General features: G+C 38.0%; 1 protein-coding gene across 4 annotated transcripts in view; it reads left to right on the top strand.

Moving 5' to 3' along the window:
* Positions 1-25,130, top strand: part of Rigi (RNA sensor RIG-I) — an 81,894-nt gene that overhangs the window by 15,923 nt on the left and 40,841 nt on the right. The window contains exons 1-2 of one of the 4 annotated variants that reach the window (XM_040285915.2): positions 13,210-13,632; positions 24,522-24,624. The exons of 1 other annotated variant lie outside the window; for it this stretch is intronic. Coding sequence is in view for 2 of the 3 variants with exons in the window: in XM_078047737.1 (XP_077903863.1) it covers positions 12,923-13,109 (187 nt within the window). In the remaining variant the exon portion in view is untranslated. Of the gene's footprint in view, positions 1-12,710; positions 13,110-13,204; positions 13,633-24,521; positions 24,625-25,130 lie in introns of those variants that run through there. 2 more of the 4 variants (XM_078047737.1, XM_005326172.4) reach the window with 2 other exon arrangements.

Raw genomic sequence — 25,130 nt, 5'->3', positions numbered from 1 at the left:
TCAGCGATGGCAAGAGAGGAGGGGGAAAAAAACCTAGTTGAGTCACATGGATTAAATTCTATTCTTTATATGTGTTTCTTTACAGCAGTTGGCATGTGCACACAAGTAATTAAAATTGAGTAATAATAAAAGATTACTTAATCATCCTGGGTATTTTAGTCAATACCGGAGCCACATAGGTATGGAAAATAGCAAGCAGGATATGGTTATCTTAAAAAGTACAGTAAGTGTCAGGTGCGGTGTAGGGGAGGGGTGAGGCAGGAGGATTGCAAGTTCAAAGCCATCCTCACAATTTAGGAAGGCTTTATGTAACCTAGCAAGACTTTGTCTCAAAATAAACAATAAAAAGGGCTGGGGATGTGCCTTAGTGGTTAAGTGCCTCTGGGTTCAATCCCTGGTACAAAACAAACCAAAAAAGACTTGCTTTTTTTTTAAAAAAAAAAAAAAAAAAAAGTATGGTAAGATTGGGTATTATAATGTAACAAAAATTAGTAAATTCTTTTCTGCTTTCCCTACAAGGATATTGGGGGGTGGTAAATACCATTGGATCTGACTAATAAAACAGGTAAATGGAATTCAAGTGAGACTAAGATTTGTCTAAATTCCTCCCTGTAGAATCTGCATCTATGATTGCTCTAGAACACTGAGTGATATATTTCTGTATACACACAAGGGAGTAAAACAAGACATGTTATAGTATTTGCCTGGAGGAGGCTGCTTATCTGCATGACCATCTTCATTTTAAATAGGTAAATATCTCTCTTAGAAAGAAGGTCTTTGCTTTTCTACCTGTAAAATGTATTTGCTCATCAAACATTGGGTACTTATAATCCAAGACTATAATAAATCCTAGGGATATAAAGGGTGAGTCGGATGGAACCTATGGAAATTTTATTTTATGTTACTAGAAATTAAACCCAGGGCCTTGCACATGCCAGGCCAGTGCTCTACCACTGAGCTACAGCCCCAGCCCACCAAAAGGAATTTTAAAGGTGTGAGTGAAACAATTAGATTTGTTCCTAAGAAACAACTAGCATTAATGAAGAAGAAAATTTGGAGCCAGTAAAGTCTTGCTAAAAGACACTAAAGAACCTCTTTGAAGTAGCTCAAAACTAGAAGTCAGAAGAGCCTGTGACTAATAGAGATCCAGAGAAAAAGATGGATTCAAGAGATTTCTGAGGTAGATGAGACAAGATTTGGGTGACATTTAGTTGGACATGAGCTGTGAGGAAAAGTTACTAGGATGACCAAATGATGGTGAGCGTTTGGTGCATGAAGACATCAATATCCAAGGTAGGAAATACAGAATAGGGATAGATTGGAAAGGGAAATGGATTCAGTTTGAGACTTGGGTGCCTCAAGCTGTGTTGTCCAATATAGTAACTACTATCGAGCACTTGAAATATACCATGTAAAAAGGACAAACTAAACTTTATATTTTATTTAGTTTGAATTTAAATAGCCACAAAAGACCAGGTGTGGTGGTATATACCTCTAATCCCAGCAACTTGGAAATCTGAAGTAGGGGGATTCCAAGTTTGAGGCCAGCCTGGGCAAGACCTGTTTCAATTTTTTAAAAATAAAATTATAATGGTTGGAGATGTAGCTTAGAGGTAGTGTGCCTCTGGTTAAATTCCTATTACAATAAATAAATAAAAATAAAGAAGTGGTCTGTACAAAAACAAGCCACTTACTAGATTTGGCATGCAAGCTGAAGTTTCCTTTTGCTACTTGAAGTAGCAAGCCTTATTCTGGATGAGCCCAACTCTCCCATTGTGCCTCTGTGCATCCTGCCATGTGTTCCTGAAGGAAATCAGTAACTGTAGATTGGTGTTGCCATAAAAGCAGCCATCAGTCTCAATTTTTTGTTGCTATTGGTCTTAGAGATAAGGGTCAGGTCCTCATTCCTGTGGTGTTGAAAATTAAACACCTGAGAAATGCTGAGGCAAGTTTAGGAAGCAAGTTTTATTTAAGAGAGAGACAAAGTAGCAGACTTCTCCTTAACAAGGGGGCCCAGAGCTGGGTGCTGATGGGAGTGTGTCTTGCTCTTTTACCTTCTCTTTCTTCTCTGTGTACTTGCCTAAGGGCAGGAAGGAGCTGCAACTCCTTGTAGTGGGAAGTGCAATCCCTGAGGTTAGCTGTTAGCCACCCCTACTGTCTTGTCTTTGATACCAGGCCCTCATCTTAACCCCCATCATTCATTATCTACACTGACTGCCAGACCTTTGCCCCCTGCCTCAGTTTGTTGAAGAATGTGACATTTCTTGTCCCTTCAGGCCCAGCAGGACTGCAGGCAGATTGCTTTTTGGCACAGAAAGCATGTGGAGGTTCAATACATTGGGCTCATTTTATAGAATTATTCTCTTAACTTCAGGTTCCGACCATCCTCATCTATTTGTCCTCTTACAGAATGATACATAAGTAGGCAAGTTTTTTCTGGTGGTGTTTCTCATTGCATTTGTTATATTGGGTCTTCCACACCTTTTCCTCATTAAACTTCCCATTTCTACCACCTACTTTCACTAATTAGCTGGGCATTTCTGGTCAGTGCTAGGCTAAAACAAACCCTGTTTGCCAAAAACAATACCTCTCCAGGCATGCCTTTAATCCCAGCAGCTCTGGAGTCTGAAGCAGGATCAAATTCAAAGCCAGTCTCAGCAATTTGGTGAGGCCCCATCTCTAAATAAAATATTAAAATGGGCTAGGGATGTGGCTTAATGGTTAAGTGCCCCTGGGTTCAATCTCTGGTACCAAAAAGAAAGGACGGGGGGGGGGTGGGTGGGGGGGGTGGGGTGGGGGTGTGGAACAAAACAATATTTCACATTTGTTAGAAACCTCCCTGTCTGGTTGGTCTTGACTAACATTCTCAAGTGTCTTTAGGTAAGTGTGAGTCTTCCGATCTAAGGTGGCCTCAATTAGGGGTACTGGTCTCCATGTTTTCTTGTCTTTGAGCAAATTATTCTGAACTGTTTTACATGGTGGTCACAGGAGTCCACTCGCTCGAGAGCAGGTTCAGAATAAACACCTTCCCTTCTACCTTCTATTGCCTATAGTAAAGTCTTGAGGTGAGAATAGATTCAAGGTCTGAGGTTGTGACGTAGTGGTAGAGCACTCGCCTTGCACGTGCAAGACCCTGAGTTTGATCCTCAGCACCACATAAACATAAGTAAAATAAAGGTAGTGTCCAACTACAACTAAAATGAATATTAAAAAAGAGAATACATTCAAGGAGAGGTGGGGGGAAGTCTATTGCATATAGGAGGAACTACAACATTACATCATAAAAAGGTATAAATATTGGAAAACTGAAGAATTACTTTCATGATGGACCACAGTATCCATTTTTCTCTCCACTCAATTTTCTTTCTCTTTATCTCTTGTTCTCAAACATTAGCTTACTTCAAAGTCAACTGATGGGTTTATTGAAATATATTTTTTGGTCTCCACTCCTGGAGTTTTTGGTTCAGAAGATATTAGATGCCAAGAATTTACTTTTCCAACATGTTTCCAGGGTTCTGATGCTGATGGCTTATAGGCTATAGCTGGAGAAGCCTTCTAAATGAATCCTTTCATATTTGAATTTCACTTACCCTCAATTTAGTAAGCATTTCAATTTTAAAGTTATTCTTTTTGCACCTTTACCTTATTTTTCAATGACTTTCTTCCCAGAGTGAGGTCTGTTGACTGGCAGCATCAGTATCACTAGGAGCTTAGAAATATAGAGTCTCAGACCTTACTGGATCTGCACCTGCACTTTAACAGATGTGTAGGTGATGGTGCACATTAATGCTTGAGAAGCACTGCCTATAGACCATTCTTATCAGCAAGCTAGTGTGCATATTTTCAATTTCTTCCTCCAATGCTGCCTCTCCACTCTTCCCATGCTAATGATATCACACCACTCATACAACTGCTTAGGCTAAACAAACTGGAGTTGTGACTCTTCTCTCTTATCCTACATCTGTCTAACTGATCAATAAATTGTATGGGGTTTTAGGATTACATATTTTGCAAATTCACCATAACCATTACTACCTACAGTCCTTGTCCAAAATGCCACCATCTCTCATTTGGTGCAAGTGCTGCTTACCCAGTCTTCTTACACCCTTGTCCACCCGAGTTTGTTTTCCTCCAATCACCATAGTGATCCTTTAAAAATATGAGTCGAATCATGTTGTTCTTCCTCTCAAAATTCTGCAGTGATTTCCCATTATATTTAGGATTAAAACCAAAGTCCTCATCACAGTCTGTAAGGCCTCTGTAACCAGCCTTAGCCATTTCTCTCTCTCCTAATTCATTCCACTCTAGCAACCCTACATACCTCCTTTTTTTTTTTTTTTTTTTGTTTTTTTTAACAGGCCCAGTTTCCTCCTGCCTTTGGGCCTTTGTTCTTTTCTGTTCCTTGTGAGCAGAATGCTCTTTACCCAAAAGACTTGCTTCCCCTCTTCATTGTGTCTTCTCTGATCAACTTATCTAAGTAGCCTCCATTACTACTAATTCCATTATCCTGTTTTATTTCTGCTCACTGAACTTATTACTATCTAACACCTACCTGTCTGTGTCCCACACTAGAACACAGTAAGCTCTATACCCATTTCCATGTTAGTCATGGTGGTACCATTCTCAAACCAGAATGAGTGTATCCTGTATTTTTTCCTTTTACTTTCTATCCAATCACTAAACTATATCGCAAACAATTTACTGTTTATAGTCCCCGCGGCCACTGTCCTTATCTATGTATTTTACTTTTGAGTCATCTTCCAACTGATCTACTCCTTCCGGATAGGAGCCAGAGAAGTCTTTTGAAACATGTAGTCTGATTTCTGTCTTGCTTAACCCTGCAATGTGTTCCCATTGGACTTCATTCTTTCCCTTAAAGGCCTGGCTTACCTTTTCATTTCCTCTGTGTACCATTTACCCCATGTTCTCAAAGTTCCGGATACAGATGTCTCTTCGTTTTTTTAAAAACCCATTTGGGCACGCTGTCTCTCTGCCTGGCACCCTCCTTGCCCTGTTTTGTTTTTTTGAATAGCCTGTTCCATCTCATTCTTTTTTGGAGGGGCAGGGATAGTTGGTACCCAGGATTGAACTCTGGGGCGCTCAACCACTGAGCCACATCCCCAGCCCTATTTTGTATTTAGAGACAGGGTCTCACTGAGTTGCTTAGTGCTTTGCTTTTGCTGAGGCTGGCTTTGAATTTGTGATCCTCCTACCTCAGCCTCCTGAGCCTATGGGATTACAGACTTGCGCCACCACTCCTGGCTTCCATCTCATTCTTAAGGGCTGAGTTAAAATGTGTCCCTCCTTTACCACTATACAAAATAGTTTTCTCCAAATCACTTCACATTTGGCAGTTACCTAAGTAAATGTGTTTTAATATCTTTATTGTCTTCATCCCTTAATCAGACTAGAATCTCATAAGAGACTCTTTCCATTTATCTCTGTATGTTACATGCTTTTCACAGTTATCTGACACATAGTCAGATATTTCTGTAAATGTATTGAATAAATTAATGCCCATGTTAAGAGAGGGTCTAAGTCTTACCATTCTGTGACACCCCCCTTCTTTCCTGGCCTTTGTCAAATTTTACCTATGAATCAGCCTAATGATTCCATTTTGGGGACTTGAGTTCTTTCAGATATATATTATAAGTGATGTTTAATAAATTCATTGTCATTCAAGTGTATGTTATTTCACACTGGAAACATAGAAGGAGACATGTCTTTTTAAAAAAGAAATTTGGGGTCTGATTTCTTTTTCCCAGTTAAAAATCCAAACCCAGATATAGCTTGTATGGGTAACAGTTATAAATGTGGACAAATATAAACAACAACCACTTTAAGATACTGAAGAAAAGTAAAAAAGCAGAAGTTGGAGGGAATTAGGCTCTTGAAATATAGGAATTGCATTATATGAGGATAATTTATTTGGTTTTTCATCTAAGCCCCCCCCACCCCGCCCCATCTAGATGGAGGCTAGAATGCAAGCAGAGAACTGCAGTCATGTCTTAGAAGATGAACCCTGGAACAGCTGGAGTGACTGGATTTTGAGGGAGAAATATCAGAAAGGCAAAGGGAGATTCCTAAAATTTATATTAGATTCACTCAAATCTCTATCTGACCTTAGAATGTCTATGTGCAGGGAAAATTTCCAGGAATCTACATAAGAAATAGTTGGACAGGGAAAAGCTCAACAGAAATCTCAGCTGCCATCATATAGAAGACAGATTTTGGAGGGTGAGCCCCTAGGGAGGCTGAGGCTTTTCATTGAAACCCCTGCAGGGCCACACCTTTGTAGGGAAGACCAGGACCCAGGACTAAGATTTAATTTGGATTAAGGCCAAAACCGAGGATTTGGGGACTCAGTGGTAGAGCACTTGTCTGGCACATGCATAGCTCTGGGTTTGACTCCCAGCAAACCCAAAATAGGGGAGAGGAGTGAAGCTAAAGCAGACCTCCCACAACAAGTAAGTGAAGCTTCTTTTAATTCAAAGTGACCAGCTAGTAATTTAGTGTCATACTAGAACAAAAAGCAACACACTTGAGAATAAAATAATAGAATCTCGGGATTCTATAACATATCCATAATATTCAGTGCAAAAATTACTAGACATGTGAAGAAACTCAGATTTAAGGAAAAAAAGGAGTAACAAAATTTTTTAAAATAACCCAGAAGAATGGAATTAGCAAACAAGGACTTTAAAGACACTTAAAAATATGTACAATAACTTAGAGAAAAGATGGTTAAATGAATAGGTGGAGGTTCTGAGCTGAGACACAGGTAGTGGGGGTGGCAATAAAAGAACCAGTGGAAATCCTAACTGTAAAAATCAGTATTTGAAATGAAATATTCACTGGAATCCTTAACAATAGAGAAGCCAGAAGGGAAATGTCATCAGATGTAAATCCATATCTTCAAGAGGGAATAGATAGTACCAGAGTGGCAAATAGCTCTGCAAAATAGAGAAGACTAATTTTTTTCTTATTTAAAAGACACAGACTATTTACAACAAAGCTGTATTTACAGCAACATTGTATGTGTTTTACAACATACAAAAATAAAATTTCTGACAATAGTACACAAGATCTGGTAGGACAGATGGAATTATGTGGTTATAAGGAACTTATATTTAACCTGTGTGATATTAATTCTAGACTGAGGTAAATGAAGGATTTATGTTGTAATCCATAGAACAACCACTAAACTACACACACACACACACACACACACACACACACACGAGACATGGCTAAAAGAATACCAAGAGTTATGGCTAAAAGATAACAAAGTTATGATTGACTAACCCAAATCAAAAGAACGGAGGAGCAAAAAACAAAACCAGATTCAAAACTGAAGTTCTGAACCATATATATTATATCTGAACCATATATATTATACACACATACACACACACACACACACACACACACACACACATACACATTTTGGGGGTACTGGGGATTGAACTCAGGGTTACTTGACCACTGAGTCATATCCCCAGCCCTATTTTGTATTTTATTAGAGACAGGGAATCTCACTGAGTTGCTTAGCACCTCACTGTTGCTGAGGCTGGCTTTAAACTCATGATCCTCCTGCCTCAGCCTCTTGAACAACTAGGATTATATGTGCATGCCACGGTGCCCAGCCTAAACCACATTGATAATTAAATGTAAATGGATTTAGTCCTCTGATTAAATAGCAGTGATTACTAGACTGGCTAAAAAAATCAAGATCCAACTGTATACTGTATTCTAGAGATGCTTATTAAATATGAACAGACAAGATGAATGCAACAGGTTGGGAAAGGATATACCATGCAAACAGTAGGTATAAGAAAGGTGATGCAGCTATAAGAGTATCACATGAAGTAGACTGATATAAGAAGTATTCCCAGAAACCAAAAGAAACTTTTCATAATGACAAAGAAAACCAAAATTTATCAGAAAGACCTAACCATCCTAAATGTGAATGCTTCAAAAAACAGCTACAAGATTAATGAAGCAAAAAAGTATAGAACAAAAGGGACAAATGGATATGTAAGGGGGGTCCGGCGGAACGTCGGAGGGAGAGACCACACAAGAGACTTACTCCATGCAATTGGCAAAAGGGGATTTATTGGGGATCCATTCCAGCGCGCTGGGACTCTGTGCCCACTCAAGAAGGGAGAGCAGCCCAGAGCCCAGAGCAAAGGTCAAGCAGAGCTTAAGTACACTTTTTGGAGAGGGTGGTGGGCTTTGCATACATCAGAACAAATCATCATGAGGCACGGGGAAATTGAACAACAACTCTGAGATGTGATTGGCAAATTCATTGGCGGGAACAGCTGGGGCAGGGGTGATTGGTCATTCCTAAGCGGGGTACACATTCAAACTGATTGGTTCGGGCCCTGTGACAAACTGCACAGGGCCCTAGGCTAAATGGCTAGTAGGGTGTTGTCTTAACTATCTCAGGAATCTGGGTGTAACAGAGGAACTCAATAATACCTAATCTTTTACATTTTAATTCAAGCCTTCCAGCTTAGAAACTTTACCCTTTCAGATATATCTATAATCGTAGCTGGAGATTTTAACACCCTGCTCAGCATTTGATAGAACAAGCAGAAAGAAAATTAGTACAGATTTAAGAGACTTGGATCACTTTATAAATCAATCTGACATAACCGACATTATAGAACACTATACTCATGAACTGCAGAGCACCATTCTTCTTACGTGTGCCTGATGTATATCAAAGGTAGTTCATATCAGAAAATTTCAAGACTGAAATCTTACAGCATCAGCCCTCTGGCCACAACAGATTAAAATCAGAAGTCAGTAGCACTAAACCATTTAGAAAATTCCCAGTATTTGAAAAACAAACAATACTCTTCTATGAAAGCCATAGGTGAAAGAAGAAATCACAGGGATATTAGAAACTATTACAACTGGAGGGGCCGCAGGCATCAGAGATAGTGATTTCTGCCACACTCCTGTGTGTTCCAAGCCCCAGGGGCTCACCTTGCCAGAATGGTCCATGGCTTGCAGAGTAGCCACCAGGACTTCTCTTTCTGACTCTGGAAACTGAGGGCCACCAAGACCCACCTCATGAAGTTGGCAGAGATTTAAAATGATGTTAGGAGACAAGGTTTTAAGAATCCAACATGAGCCAGGTGCAGTGGTGCAGGCCTGTAATCACAGCGGCTCAGGAGGCTGAGGCAGGAGGACCACAAGTACAAAGCCAGCTTCAGCAATTTAGCAAGGCCATAAGCAACTTAGGGAGACCCCTTCGAGGGAGGGAGCGGGAAGGAGAGAGAGAGAAAATCCAGCATGGCTCTGGCTTTGGGATTGAGTTCAATGCTAAGGATGCATTCAGATGTATAAACAACTACCAAGGAATGCTTGAAGTAGCCTGTGCAGAAAAGTAGTGGGAAAGCAGAAGTGAGGGTGAACACTCCAAAGAAGTTACTAAACCATATGATTGGACCTATACTGAAGCAGGCCAGAGACCCCCCACCCAGAAGAACCCTGCCATAACTAAGCTTCTCCAGAGACCCTCAAAAGTTCTGTTTAGATAATTGTCTTAGACTATCAGCAAGAATTTCTACAACAGTTTTCAGGTAGAGACTGTGTTTGCAGAGACCTAGTGAGGGCTCCAGCCTCCAGCCTGGGTCTGGAACCTTGATAGAGGCATTTGCATCTCAAAGGACTGTGGGAAGAAAGGAGAGGGTCACTTTCCCTTTCCCAGACACTGACTTTCAGAGTGTCCTTGGCCTGAATTGGTGCCCAGAAGAGTGAAAAAGCTGCTTTTATGTGAACTTCTACAGATTGTGAGCTTCTGAGCCCTTTCCCTTACACACTAGGTATAGAGTTCTAAAACTTTTTTTTAAAGAGAGAATTTTAATATTTATCTTTTAGTTTTCGGCGGACACAACATCTTTGTCTGTGGTGCTGAGGATTGAACCTGGGCCGCAGGCATGCCAGGCAAGCACGCTACCACTTGAGCCACATCCCCAGCCGAGAGTCCTAAAACTTTCTGAACTCAGGGTTCAGAGGGGTGAATTAATGGAGGCAAAGAGCCCCCCCTTTTTGAACCTGGCTGCAGCCTTTAAACCTGCTTCCTGTTATTCCTCGGTGTCCTGCCTGGTCTGTCCTACTTAAATGCAACAGATTATAAAGGTTATAAAGGAATGTTACTTAGAGAATCTCTTAATAGAAAGATACTTGCAACAGATCATACAGATACAGAGAAATTGAAAGCCAGAGAACAGACAATTCTTTGAAGAAGTTCTCCTATTTGGTGTTTCAGGTCTGTAAAAATTAGAGTAATGCTTTCTAGCTTTTTTTCTGCTGTTGTGGTTTTTCTTGAGACTCGATGGGGTGTTTATCAGAATAAATGACACTTGGCTTTACTATGAGGTAGAAGAGACTTACATGTTATAAGATCATGAGAGCAAAATTGGTTACTTAATGCATGACCTACTTTCCCTGTTCAGGGAATTTAATGAAATATCACAATATTTACTAATAAAGGAGTCTGTGTGAGCAGCTAATAAAGAATCGATCTTAATCCTACAGACATTAATAAGAAAGTACACCTGTGGAATAGAAGGTGATACAGCATATACTCACTGTGGAATCTGACTGGACACCTTGACTATTAGGGTGCATTTTTATCCTGAGAATTAATTGCCTTATTTATGTTTAGATTTTCTATAGCCTTAAAGGGAAAAAAAAAAAAGATTGTTGGTTTCAATCAACTGTTGTTTGAACTACCTTCAAATTCATACTCCAGATTTAGATATTCTGGGGTTAAATTTGGATTTCTGAATTACCACAGAGTGTGACTGCAGCAATAATGGTGTGCATATATCTCATTCGCGTGGGTATAATCTGCAACCATCATAAAACACCTGCCTTCTGCCATGAAGCGGTTAATTGAAGTAATTGAATCCCAGTGCGTTCCGACTGTCATAGGGTTCCAGATGGTGCATCTTCATGTATTAGCTCTTCCCTTTGGACTTTCTGATGTTTATTCTCACTTATGCAGAATTGCGAGCTGCAATGGTTTAATGATCTTCATCCACGAAAATTTAAAAAATGTAATTATCCCCTAATTTTAAATTACCTTTGAGTTTAAAAATATTTTAGAAATAGAACCAGAAAACAAACAAACAAAAAACCCCAACCTAGTATTTTGGAGAACTGAAGCTGTTATATACATAGAAATATATGAACCTAGGCTATCAGAATTGTCTTTCCTCCATCTATAAGTACTTTTTGGCCTGGAACCTAGGTAGTACAGAATTTTAAATTGTACAAAAGTAAATTTCAAGTCCATTTGGTTATTTTTATGACAACCCTTTAAATATATTGATTTTTACCTTTCTAGAGTCTCTTTATAAGGAAAATTGTGTAGGAATTACTTGAAGGGATTTTTAAAAATGGTATAAAACTTTTTTTTTTTAAAGGACAGGGGGAAATCACCCTCTTTTTTTCTGACTTGAAATAATTGTTGTGTATATTGCACTTGATGGAAAAGTCATTAAATAATATTTAATTGAAAGTATTAGAAAAGTTCTTCAGGTATTGGCTTGAAGATTAATTTTAGTGAAAAAAATACACTTGGATATTAATCATTGCTCTAATTTTGGTATGTTGTGGTGAGCCAAAGAGGCAGGGTAGATTTGGTCATACATAATTTTGGAATGTCTCAGCCTTCTGCATTACCTCCAAGGTATAGGGAATCAGAATTTGTTGTTCATTGTATACTAAATATACTCATATTTAATGATTTCTCTTAGGACAGAAAAATGTGTATATATATATATAATATATTGTCAGCTTTGTTTTATTCACAGATCTGACCAGAATAGACTCAATTCGTGCAAGTTGTAAGTAATGAAAAATTCATAAGAATGTTTATTAGTTTCTGGGCAACATCGTATTATACATGTGTGCATGTGTATGTATACACATCTTTTTTAAAAAATTGGAAAGATGTACCCAAATGATTATAACAGCAGGGTACAAAATGCTGTTCAAATTCAAAGGAAGTTGTTAACTCGGCCAAGTCTTAATTTTTCCAAATGATAGGAAGTTTGAGAGGAGCGGGGACTTTACTAAGACTGAATACTTTAGGCTAAAGTACAGGCACTTCCATCTAGATTTTGAGACACCTAATCATGGAATATAGCCATTTTGTAAGTTGTAGGTATTGCTTTCCATTGGAGATGAATGAGCTCTCAGGCTTTCCCTAAGAGAATAGGAAATAAAAGTCAGAAAACCGAAATGGAAACTAGAATAGGAAATAAAAGAGTCAGAACTAGATCTACACACATGCAGTCAATTAAGTGTTCAACAGAACAAAGAAAAGTTGTCAACAAATGGTGCTGGTATGTATATCAGAAGCATGGAAAGAGTGAACTTGGATCTCTATGTCACACTGCAACTAAATTAATTCAAGATAATCATAGACCTAAAAGTAAAAGATAAAAATATAAAGAGTCTAAAAGAAAAAAACAAAATATCTTAATGACCTCCAGGCAAAGATTAATTATTTATTTATTTTTGCAAAGATTTATTAAGGAGCAATTAAAGCTCACAAAAAGCAGCAGACAGAAGAAAATGCTGATAAATTAGATTTTGTCAATGTAAACTTTTGCTCTTCAAAAGACAGCTTTAAGAAAATGAAATGGCAAGCCACAGACTGGGAGAAGATATTTCGAATACATTTTATTTGACAACTTTGTACCCAGAATAAGTAACTCCTGTCAGTCTATTGAAACACAACAACAACAACAACAACAACACTCTCCAAAACAAAGCAAAAGATAGGGACAGATGATTTACAAAGGAAATTACATGAAAGACCAATAAGCACAAGCAAATGTGTTCAGCATCCTTATAAGGAAAATCACAACTACATTAATAACCACAATAATAAATGATTTCACATGGACCAGTGAGGAAGTTAAGAAACCAATGGGTGTCCTGGACTTGTGTCTACTGCAGCTCTCTTGTGCGAGTGGGAATGCAACCCGATATGGTCACTTTGGTAAACAGGTGGCCGTTTCCTAGGTTAAAACAATGCTGTTTACCACGGGATCCCGCTGGGAGAAGAGGTGAAACCGGTACGTGTCTTCCAAAACTCATCCTATTGCACACTTAAGTTGTGCACGTTTTACTGAAACTAAAACTGTTATCATCATAAAAGCGAAACCAAAAAATAAGATACATAAACATAAAAGCAATCCCCAGGGCTGCTCTTGGGGGCCTCTGGGTCCGCCGGTTCCCCCGGGTCCGCAGGAAAACAAAACTGAGCCGCGCGCAGCTGGGAAGGTCCCGGGCCTCCGCAGCCCCGGCGGCGGCTGGCGCTAGTTTCGGTTTCCGTTTTCTCAAATGTAATTAAGTTCCCCCGCCGCTCCGCCTCTCAGCTAGGATCCATTTCTGGGAAAATCCCTACCCTCCTGGCGGCGGCCTCCTCCCCTACAGCTTTAAAAGGGAGCCGGCGCCCAGCCTGGCAGACGCTGCGCGGGAGCCGAGCCGGGATGACGAGCGAGCAGCGCCGGAATCTGCTCACCTTCCAAGACTATGTCAGGAAGATTCTGGATCCTACTCACATTCTCTGCTACATGGCCCCCTGGTTTAGGGAGGGTGAGTGGTCTCCAACGAACCCCCCTTGCCTTTTACCTGAAGTCCATAGGCTAACTTTCTTTCTTTCTAACTTTGCATATGGCAGCCGAGCGCCTTACAACTTTCCAGGAACAGTGGGTTAGTGGCCAGTCCCCACAGCGTTTTATACTGGACCTCAGAGTCTGAAAAGCCGTGGGAAGCCTAGAGGGGGGGCCGGGCGGGGCCGGGGGGTTGGGGGGACTTTGAGTTGCTGCAAGGTGGAATAACTTGTTGTGGGGTGTGTGTGCAAATCTATTTAGGTTCAAAGCTGGGGAAAGAAATGGTCGGTCTCATTTATTTCCGCTAATAATTTAGACCACTATGTGCCCAATGTTGTACTAGCATCAGAGACTGAGAAATAAGATCCAGGCTCCTCTTTAGTATATTTTATAACCTGGGATTTTGAGATAAGGGTGGCAGGAAGGACAGATATACCCAAATGATTAAAACAGCAGGGTACAAAATGCTGTCCAGGTTCAAAGGAAGTTGATAACTCTGCCAAGTCTTAATTCTTCCAAATGATAGGAAGCTTGAGAGGAGCAGGACTTTACCAAGACTGAATACTTGAGGCTAAAGTACAGGCGCTTCTATCTAGATTGTGAGACACCTGATCATGGAAGGTAGCCACTTTCTGAGTTGTAGTGAATGGCTTTCCATTGGAGATGAATGAGCTCAGGCTTCCCCCAAGAGGAGAAAGGGAGGTGGTGATTGGAAGGAGTCCAGAGGAGAGGAGATCTGGCAGTTTCTTTTCGGTCTCCAAGCAACTCAATGTGAGGGAGTTTTTGAAATTGCATTAGAATAAGGCAGGTTATTCCAGCCCTTAATTGCTCTACAAAACCAAACCTCAGTTATAGAGAAAGAATTGAAGGAATACTACCCAACAAAAGTGGACCTTCACTTACTGGTTGTGCCTAAAGAGAAATAATAAAATGGTATTCCAGTGACCAGAGTAGCTTGGGCCTCTGAAAAATATAAGTACAAGGAATACAACTCTTTTAGGAATGCTTGGATGGAACACTAACAAAGTGATGTGAATCCTATTCTTTTGTGTGCTCATGTATTGACTCAGTGAATGCTGAATAAGTGAATTATGTCAGGTGTTACGTTAGGGTTGGAAGTAATTTACTAAACACATTAATTAATAGGAAGCATCATATTGAGCAATCAATGGTGAGCATAGTAGAAATGGTCCCTGCCTTAACAAATTAGAATGTATATGTGAAGGCAGATAACTAACTAAATATTAAAATAAAGCACAGTAAGTTCTTTGATGGAAAACCATAGGGTGCTGTGGCAGCACATAGCCAAGATGTATACCTTGTCTGGAGAAGACAGGCAAAACTTTCCAGGTATGTGCCATTTGAACCGAGGTCTAAATTGGAGTCAGGAGACTAGCAATTGCAGGTAGAGCTCATTATGTGCAAAGGTCCAAGGTGAAAGATAAACCAGTGTGTGCTAGGAATCCAGAAAATATTCCCGTGATTTAGGTTGTGGAGAAGGGAGGTAGGGGTTGAGAGAATTGAGGCTTGAGAGGCAGGCTGAAGTGGGGAATGCCAACAGTCTTAATTGAATTTACGGTGTAGAAAGATAACTGGCTGTAGTTTGAGGAATGGATTGGAGAAGTAGGAGGAGAGCCAAGAGCAGATGCAGAGATCCAAGACAAGGGAGTGGCAAACTGGAGGCAGACAGGCCAGATGAGAGAACAGAAATCTGAAAGAATGTGAGAAGTGGATAGATTGAAGAGACACTTGGAAAGGATAATCAATAGTACTCTTGTGGTGAATAGGTCAGGGCTACAGCAGGCTGGAGGTCAGCTTCGGGTCTCTAGCTTAAACCTCTGAGTGAATGAATGGTGGTGTATGAGATAGGTAATTTTGGAGGAGGGACAGGTTTGCAGTAGAAGATGAAGGGTTCAGAGTTGGACATGCTGAAGTTGTGTGCTCTGGTTCATCCAAGAAAAGAGATTCATCAGATGGTGAACAGCATAGGTCTGCAGTTCAGGAAAAAAAAAATCTAGGCTTGGGGAGTCATTTGTATAGAGATTTTACTGAAACAGTGAAGAGTAGGTGAAATTGCCTTTTGGATAATGAGTGAAAAGAACCTGGGACAGAATCCTGAGAAATCCCATCCTTTATGAGTAAACAAAGGAAGACAGAACTGGGAAAGAGCATCCACATATGTGGACATGGAGGTGTTATAGACTTGACCTTGTGTTTGACTTTGGCATTATAGCCATCTGTGGCCTCCCATGGCAATGGTGTCTGTGGAATGGTGATGGGTTGAAGGTGGACTAATTGTTAAGAATAGACTAAGGAGGGGCTGGGGCTATAGCTCAGTAGCAGAGCGCTTGCCTGGTCTGGGTGAGGCACTGGATTCCATCCTTAGCACCAATAAAAATAAACAAAATAAAGGAATTCTCTTCATGCACAGCTACAAAAAAAAAAAAAAAAAGAAGAAGAAGAAGAAGACTAGAAATAAATAGCTAAGGGAAGAAATTAAATGTAGGCAGTTCTTTTGGAAACATGATTGTACTTAAAAATTTACAATGGAGGCAGTGCTTTGTAGCATGTTCACACAGATCCAGACCCTACAATTTGTATATATCGTGATTCCAATAAAAAAAGAACAAAAAGGGTAAAAATAAATGGAAAAAATTGAAGAAATTTTTTTTCTAAGAAAGAAGCAGTGTGTAGTAAATGAGTTTATTGAGGAGGAGTCAAGTCTCAATAAATACTGGTAGGATTTTTATAATTCTGAGACGAAGAAATAATATAAACATTTGGGAAAAATCCAGTAGGGTAACTTGGGTCTCTTACAAGGGAACCAGTTTAAGTTAGTCTCTTACTTCTCTATAACTCTCATGAAACTGTACAATAAAACTGCAGAATTTTGAGAATAAAAGTCTCCCCAAAATTTTGTATTCAGTCAGGTTTTTAGGTTGTGTATGCAAGAAAATCTTGTATATGTGGGATCTCATATACATTTCTTATGAAAATTACCCATTGCAAATGATTAAGAACTGAAAAAATTAGTAATAACTCAATAAAGGGAGATCTTAGAGTTCAAGAATTGGTGATAAATGATGAAGCCCAGCAGGTGGAGTTCATGTTGAATAACTGTAAATCTGACTACAAAAGTAAATGCAACATCAGAACATTTTTTTTTAAACAAAAAAGATTTTTGTTTAAAAGAAAAAAAATCTTTAAAGTCAAGAAATTTGGGAATTATAAGACATTTTTGCTAAATCAGATTAAATGATCTATTTTAGAAAATTGATTTAATAGCTATATAATCAATTTCATATCCTATAGAGAGTCTCTCCCAATGCGTAAGGATCTTTGTCAAATTGAAAAGGATAATGATTTTTAAAATAATTATTTGGATTAAAATCTTTACCATTAGTAAGGAACTATGGAAAGTAATCAGAATGAAATTTCTTGCCTCTAAAGGAGAAGATTGAAAAGATACCATTGTACTCTTCTATGATTTTAAAAATGATGTCTGAAAGGGTAAAGATAATGGTACATTAATTTAAACATGATTATATGTTTCATCCTAGAAAAGAGAAAAGGAAAAAAAGCATTTAGTAACTGAAGCTAACGAGGAAACAGTAAAGGGAAATATAAAACAAGGCAGCGACTGAAGACATCAGCCATGGCTATGTGATGGGGCAATGTGTCTATGAGCAGAATTCAGGTCTTTGTTGTCTGCCAGAGACCGGGTTCCTAAAGTCAAGTAACATCAAAAATAAGATAAAGATACCTTAAATAGGGCAGGGGTTGTGGCTCAGTAGTTGCTCTCCTAACAGGTGTGAGGCCCTGGGTTCGATCCTCAGCACCATATAAATAAATAAAATAAAGGTATTGTGTCCACTTACAACTAAAAAAATATTTTTTAAAAAAGATACCTTAAATAAATGAAAACGAAAAGAAATCAGAAGATGCCGTTTTAATACTAAAAACCATCATCACACAGGCAGAAGGTACTGAAGGGAAAAAGGTTACCTAATTCACAGCGAAGATATGGCACATCTAAATCTTTGTGTACCAAAATAGAAGAAAAAAAAATCTTTAAAGTCAAGAAATTGGGGAATTATAAGACATTTTTGCTAAATCAGATTAAATGATCTATTTTAGAAAATTGATTTAATAGCTAATCAATTTAATATCCTATAGAGACTATGACTTACTCTCCCAGTGCTTAAGGAACTTTGTCAAATTGATGCTACATTATAGATAAATCTTTAATAAATTCCCCAAAGCATAGCTTTATTAATTCTCCAATTTACAGACTTTGTGACTATAGGGAAATGTCTTAACTCCTCCTCTCTGACTCAATTTCTTCCTCTATCAGATAAGAACAGCAATCACATTCAGAGGTTTTTGAGAATTAAAGTACATGGCACTAAATAACTGTTAGGTATTATTCTATTTTCCAGAAATTTATTATGGAACTTTCAAAAAATTACCATATACATTTTCAAAATAACTTCTAACAAAAAGAAAATCAAGCCAGTTACAGCCACTTTCACAAGAATAGCAGACAGCCCATATAATACATATTTTTGAGCTATACCTAATCTTCTAGTTAGATTTATAGATATTTCAAAACAATAACACAAATGAATTAATGAATTTGACTCAAGTAACTACAAAACAAGAGCATAAATAAATAAATAAATAAAACAACTAAATAACCAGAAAACCTCAAAGAAAGCAGAAGAGACAAAATTTCCCAAAATTATTGGAACTAAGGAAGAGTTCATTCAACAGATGTTTAATGAACATTGCAACAGATGTTTAATGAACAGGAAATTTGTTTTTTAAAAAATACAGTGATCAAAGAAGATAACAAACAAAATCATTAAAAAATGTTTGGTCTGTTTTTGTTTCTGTTTTGCAAAGACTATGAAGATTGAGCAAATTCAGGGTTGTGGAGGGAGTTGAGCAATAGGTAACAACATTTAAAAAAATTTTTAAATTGCTTTTTGTAGTTGTTGATAGACCTTTTTATTTTATTTATTTATTTATATGTGATGCTGAGAATTGAACCCAGTACCTCACAAGTGCCAGATAAGTATGCTACCGCTGGGCCTCAGCCCTAGCCCCTAGGTAACAACATTGAGAAGTATGTACTGTTCAACTGAAATTATACTTTTAGGAATTTATTCTAAGGAAAACTTTAAAGCAGGAAAAGTCAGTTATCTGTACTAGATTTACCTATTACAAAGAATAGATTAAATAAGTGTTTTTATGTGATATAATACCATACAGCCACTAAAAATTGATGTAAATCCATATTTATTGATGGGAAATGACATCTATTACCTATTAATGAGTGAAGGAATGTACGTTTATAGATGCCTATTTATTTTAAACTACATATAATCTGTACATATAATTAGAAGAAGGTGTTTTCTGGAATATTACATGGGTTTGATTCTATGTGGTATGATTTCAGTGGGTTTTTTTTTTAATTCTTCATGCTTTTCACAAAGTGCTTAAAATGTTTACATTGACACTGTGTTAAAAGACAGATAGCAATGTTCTCCCTCATTTGTGGAAACAAATAAGTCAGTTTTGTAGAAATATGGATGGAATAGTGGTCTCCAGAGATGGGGAAGTGGGCGGACAGACAGAAATGAAGAGGGACTTCTAGGCCTGGGAAATGTCCTGGGGCAGGGGGAGGAGTGAAGGGTGAAAGAATGATTGCTGAACATGATCGGTACATGACACATGCATGTATGGAGCCAGCATAGTGAATCCCATTTATCTGAATAATTCATATGGTAATAACTTGAAGTCCAATTTAGGAGATGTTAGTGTTGTTGGAGAGGAGGAATATCTTTGACAGATATTAAGGACATTTAGTGTAGGGGAAGTAAGTGATAGGCGTCATTAAACAAACACACAAAGAGGAATTGCTTCTGTTTCCAAGATTCTCCAGTTACCATGAGACTCCACTTTATCTGGAGAGTTTTGGCAGATAATGTGCACCTGCTAGACCCTAGCTTATTACACAGATTTCTAAAAGAAATTCAGTTCATGGACTTTGCAACTCATAAAGTAGAAGGATACCCTCAGACCTTACTGTATAGGAATCTTCTTGTACATTTTATGAATCACTGCTTATCTGTCTAGATAGAGAAAGTGTTGATGAACTCAAAAGCATATTTGGTTGAAAATCAGTTTACAACAGGTAAATTTGTTTTTCTGGTACTGAAGATGAAGCTTTTGCTTAAAAATATTATTTTAATTAAACAGTGAATTGCAGCGTGTCAAAGGATAACTATTCAGTTTATATAGTCTATAAGCCAAAAAAATAAAAGCAAAACAGTACCATCTGTCATGATACATCCAGGAAAATTGATTATTTTTGTATGTATATGAAATAGATATACATTTAGCTTTACCTTTATAAATGTTTATGATTAAACATTTAGTGTTTAAAAAAAGAAAAAAATGTTATTTGGAAAAAATACATGATATAAAAACTTATTTCTTATAGTACCAAACTTAAAATAAATGAATTTAGCACAAAATGTGCCAAAGTAATATGAAGGAAACTAGTCTGAAGAGAGTAAGATTTGAGGGAGGCTCCAGTCAGAATGGCAACTATAAAGTATACAAACAATAACCAATGTTGGTGAGGATGTGAGGGAAAAGATATACTCATGCATTGTTGGTGGGACTGAAAATTAGTGCAAACAAGCTGGAAAGCAATATGGAGATTCCTCAAAAAACTAGGGGTAGAACTACCATAAGATCCAGCTATCCTACTACTCAGTATTTATCCAAAAGGACTGAAATCACCATAGTACAGTGACACAGCTACATCAATGTTTATAGCAGCACAATTCACAGTAGCCAAACTAGGGAACCAACCTAGGTGCCCTTTGATGGGAAATGACATCTATTACCTATTAATGAGTGAAGGAAAGCATGTTTATAGATGCCTATTAGGTGAATGGCTAAAGAAAATGTGGTACATATACACAATGGAGTATTACTCAGCCATAAAGAAGAATGAGATTATGGCATTTGTTGGTAAATGGATGGAATTGGACACTATCATACTAAGTGAACTAAGCCAGACTCAGAAAGTCAAAGGTTGAATGTTTTCTCTGACATATGGAAGCTAGTCCAAAATAAAGGGAAGAAAGACAGAGAGATAAAGGGGGGATTCCATAAAAATAGAAGAAAGATCAATGGACTAGATGAAGAGGATTGAGGGGGAGGGAGAAGGGACAGGATAAGGGAAGTACAGTGGAATGAATCTAGAGTAACTTTTCTAAGTATATATATATGAATGTACCACAGTGAATCTCACCATCATGTATATCCAAAGCACTAAACAACAATGACAACAAAAAACTAAAATAGCAGTAAAGTACAGTAAGGGAACGGGAAGAGGGAGGAGGGGAGGGAAAGGGGAAGTACTGGTATGATTGAGAGCAGATTATATTTCATGCCTTTAAAGTTATGTCAGAATGAACCCCAGTGTTATGTATAACTAATTAAAACCCATAAAGGAGAAGGAGAAGGAGAGGAGAGAAGGAGAAAAGGAGAAGGAATATTTGCATGAGGGAGGGGCTTCCCATGCTTCCACATGGGGTACTGCAGGTTTGTAAGCATGTTTGTTCTTCCTGTGCTAATGTATAGTTGTAAAGCAATAACATAAAAATATCCAAAGGTAAGTTTAAAAGGCTAATTGAAAAATACTGTATTAATGCTCTTGAATAGGCATAATATTAATATTGTCAAAATGGCCATACTACCAAAAGCACTATGCAGATTCAATATGATTCCAATTAAAATCCCAATGTCATTATAAAAATAGAAAAAGCAATCATGAAATTTATTTGGAAAAATAAGAGACCCAGAATAGCAAAAGCAATCCTTAGCAAGAAGAGTGAAGCAGCAAGCATCACAATACCAGACCTTAAACTATACTACACACAAAGCTATAGTAACAAAAATGACATGGTATTGGCACCAAAATAGACATGTAGACCAATGGTACAGAATAGAAGACACAGAGAGAAACCCACATAAATACAGTTGTCTCATACTAGACAAAGGTGCCAAAAACATAAAATTGGAGAAAAGATAGCCTCTTTAACAAATGTTGCTTGGACAAGTGGAAATCCATATGCAGTGAAATGAAAATAAACCCCTATCTCTCACCATGCATAAACTCGACTCAAAGTGGATCAAGGACCTAGGAATTAGACCAGAGACCCTGTACCTAATACAGGAGAAATTGGGCCCAATTTTTGTCACATTGGATTAGGCCCCAACTTCCTTAGCAAGAAATAAAATCAAGAATTAATAAATGGGATGGACTCAAACTACAAAGCTTATTCTCAGCAAAAGAAACAATCAGTGAGGTAAAGAGAGAGCCTACATTTTGGGAGCAAATTTTTGTCACACACACATCAGATAGAGCACTAATCTCCAGGATGTATAAGGAACTCAAAAATCTTAACACGAAAAAAACAAACAACCCAATCAATAAATGGGCTAAGGAGCTGAACAGACACTTTTTAGAAGAAGATATACATTCAATCAACAAATATATGAAAAAATGTTCAACATCTCTAGTAATTAAAGAAATGCAAATCAAAACTACTCTAAGATTTCATTTCATGCCAGTCAGAATGGCAGTTATCAAGAATACAGACAACAATAAGTGTTAGTGAGGGTGTAGGGGAAAAGCCACACTGATACATTGCTGGTGGGACTGCAGATTGGTGCAACCAATCTGTAAAGCAGTATGGAGATTCCTTAGAAAACTTGGAATGGAACCATCATTTGAGCCAGCTATCCCATTCCTGGGTCTATACCCAAAGGACTTAAAATCAGCATAGTATAGTAATGCAGCCATATCAATGTTCATAGCAGCTCTGTTCATTGTGGAACCAACCTAGATGCTCTTCAGTAGATGAATGGATAAAGAAACTGGTATATATACACAATGGAATATTACTCAGCATTAAAAGATAATAAAATTATGGCATTTGCAGGTAAATGGATGGAGTTGGAGAATATCATGCTAAGTGAAGGAAGCCAATCCCCAAACACCAAAGGCCGAATGTTCTCTCTGATAAGTGGATGCTGATCCTTAAGGGGGAGTGGGGAGGCGTGGGAAAATGGAGCAACTTTGATTGGGCAAGGAGAGGGAGGGTTGGGGAGGGTGCATGGGAGCAGGAAAGATGGTGGAATGAGATGGTCATCATTACCCTAGGTACATGTATGACGGCACAGATGGTGCAATGCTACATCGTGTACAACCATAGAAATGAAAAATTGTGCTGCAATTGTGTACAATGAATCAAAATGCATTCTACTGTAATATATATACCTAATTAAAATAAATAAATTAATAAAAAAAGAAAAATACTATGTTAAATACTTTTTAAAAATTTTTGAATGGAAAAGGTATAGTAGAGGTCTTTCAATGCCCTCCCTACAAGCTAATGTAGTTAAAAAGTTGGTGTACTGGGCTACAAGTGTAGCTCAGTTATAGAATATGTGCCTCATGTTTATGAGGTTCTGGCTTAAAAAATTTTTGGTTATGTCTTCTCTATTCATGTCTCTGTGTTTTATTATGCACATATTTATCCATAAGTCTTTTGCTTTCGTCTCTTTTTCTACGTCCTATTTTATCATTAATATATTCTGTGCTGTATTCCCTCCCTATTCCCTTGCTCCTTTTAAGGCTTTAGATTCTGTTGGTGAACTTCAATTGTGAGAATTACGTTCTGTTAGATATTGGGGCCAGCTAGCAGCAGGAACAGTCTTTAGCAAAGTACAAGTAAACAGTACAATTTACCTGGAAAGGCTTCTGCTGGGCCTGGGATAAATCTGGACCTCTGCTGATACCCAGTATATCAGTAATGGCTGGTGGAGTGTCTGAGGGAAGACTGAGCAGCAGTGAGCAAGAACACAGCTGTAAGCACTGAGATTAAGAATAGGATGAACTGACTGGAAAGAAGGGTGGAGTTGTAGACCCAGGGAAGCTGGGATAAGTGATGAGATAGGTCACTATTTTTTTTTCTTTTACTGCAATAAACCAAACATTTAATTTAATTCAGAATAAGAGATAAGGAATAACTCTTCAATAAAATATATAAAATTGTACAATGTACCCTTTCAAAGGGATTAAAGTGTACTGGGGGAAGGGAGATGGAAACCAAGGTGAAACACCACCTGCATATCTATACCGGCTGTTTCATAACATAATTTTTAGCAAGTTAAAGGATGGCTTTACCCTCTGCCCCCAAAATGTTAAAAAGTGTGGAAACTTTTCCTAATAAGTTTAGCACATACAATAGGTACACACACAGAGAAAGCATGATTTTTTTTTTCCTTCCTGGTTCTACTAATTAGTACAATAATATTTCACATCTAGGTAAGATATTTGTTTTTTTTAAGCAGAAAATTACTACACTTTCGTACCCCCCCAAAAAAATCATCTTTACACTGTGTGAGTTGATGTACCTAGTATTTCATAGTAATCATCAATGCCTTCTGTACTCTTTAATTTTTTGCTCTCTGATGACCCGAAATGGAGTTAAATAGCACAGCACTGAGAGAAGTTAGGAAGTGTTTATTTCTGTTTTCTACCTTGCCCTGGGGTGGTCTCAGGATTACTCTCACCACCTTTTTTTCAAGCTTATGAAAAATAAATGATAAAGCCAACAATATGGAGAAGGAGGAAAATAGAGTCAAATATGGTAGCATCTCACAAGCTTTTTCTTATGCATATAAAATGCAAATGTGTTATAATATCTCATTTATTTGCCAGAAGCTCTCCATTATCTACTTCCTGTATGCATCCTAATTCTAGTACTTGATTTCCATAAGCAGAAATCAACTCAGCCTATCAAGACCACCAAATTCGCACCAATTTGCAAATAACCTGTCTCCCGCTTTAAGAAAACACAACAAATGGATTTACAGTCTCTTTAAGGTGATATGTGTTTATAAATTTTGCCTTTCAAAATAATTTGAATTTTTACATTTACTGTATAAAGATCTTATATTTTATCATATATATGTATATATATATATATATATATATATATATATATATATTTATTTATTTATTTATTTATTTATTTATACATTAAAACTGCCAGAGCCAATTTTCGTGAAAGGAGAAGGGGACATTTAGGATATGACGCTGAGTAAAGAGGACGTGGTGCCTCCCATCTAAAGAAGAAATTCGAACTAGGACTTGGGGCCCTTGGGCCTAGACACTTTGGACGGTGCCTGAAATTTCGTTGTAGGAGGACTGGGTTGGGCGCCTTCTTTGAGAGAGAGGTGAATCCTTTTAAACGAATATCCATCCTGGATTCTACGCGGTATCCTACTGGCGTGGCATAGAGTCGGATGGGCAGGAGGGGAAGAGAAGGTCTTTGGAAAAGGTGGGAGGCTCCGGATAGGGACACTGCTTGCAGGGGCGAGTTGATGGGG

This window comes from Ictidomys tridecemlineatus, chromosome 4 (genome assembly GCF_052094955.1).
Source record: "Ictidomys tridecemlineatus isolate mIctTri1 chromosome 4, mIctTri1.hap1, whole genome shotgun sequence".
In the NCBI taxonomy this organism is placed as follows: Eukaryota; Metazoa; Chordata; class Mammalia; order Rodentia; family Sciuridae; genus Ictidomys; species Ictidomys tridecemlineatus.
Note: the sequence above shows the minus strand (reverse complement) of the source record. Positions and strands in the feature narration are given on the sequence as shown.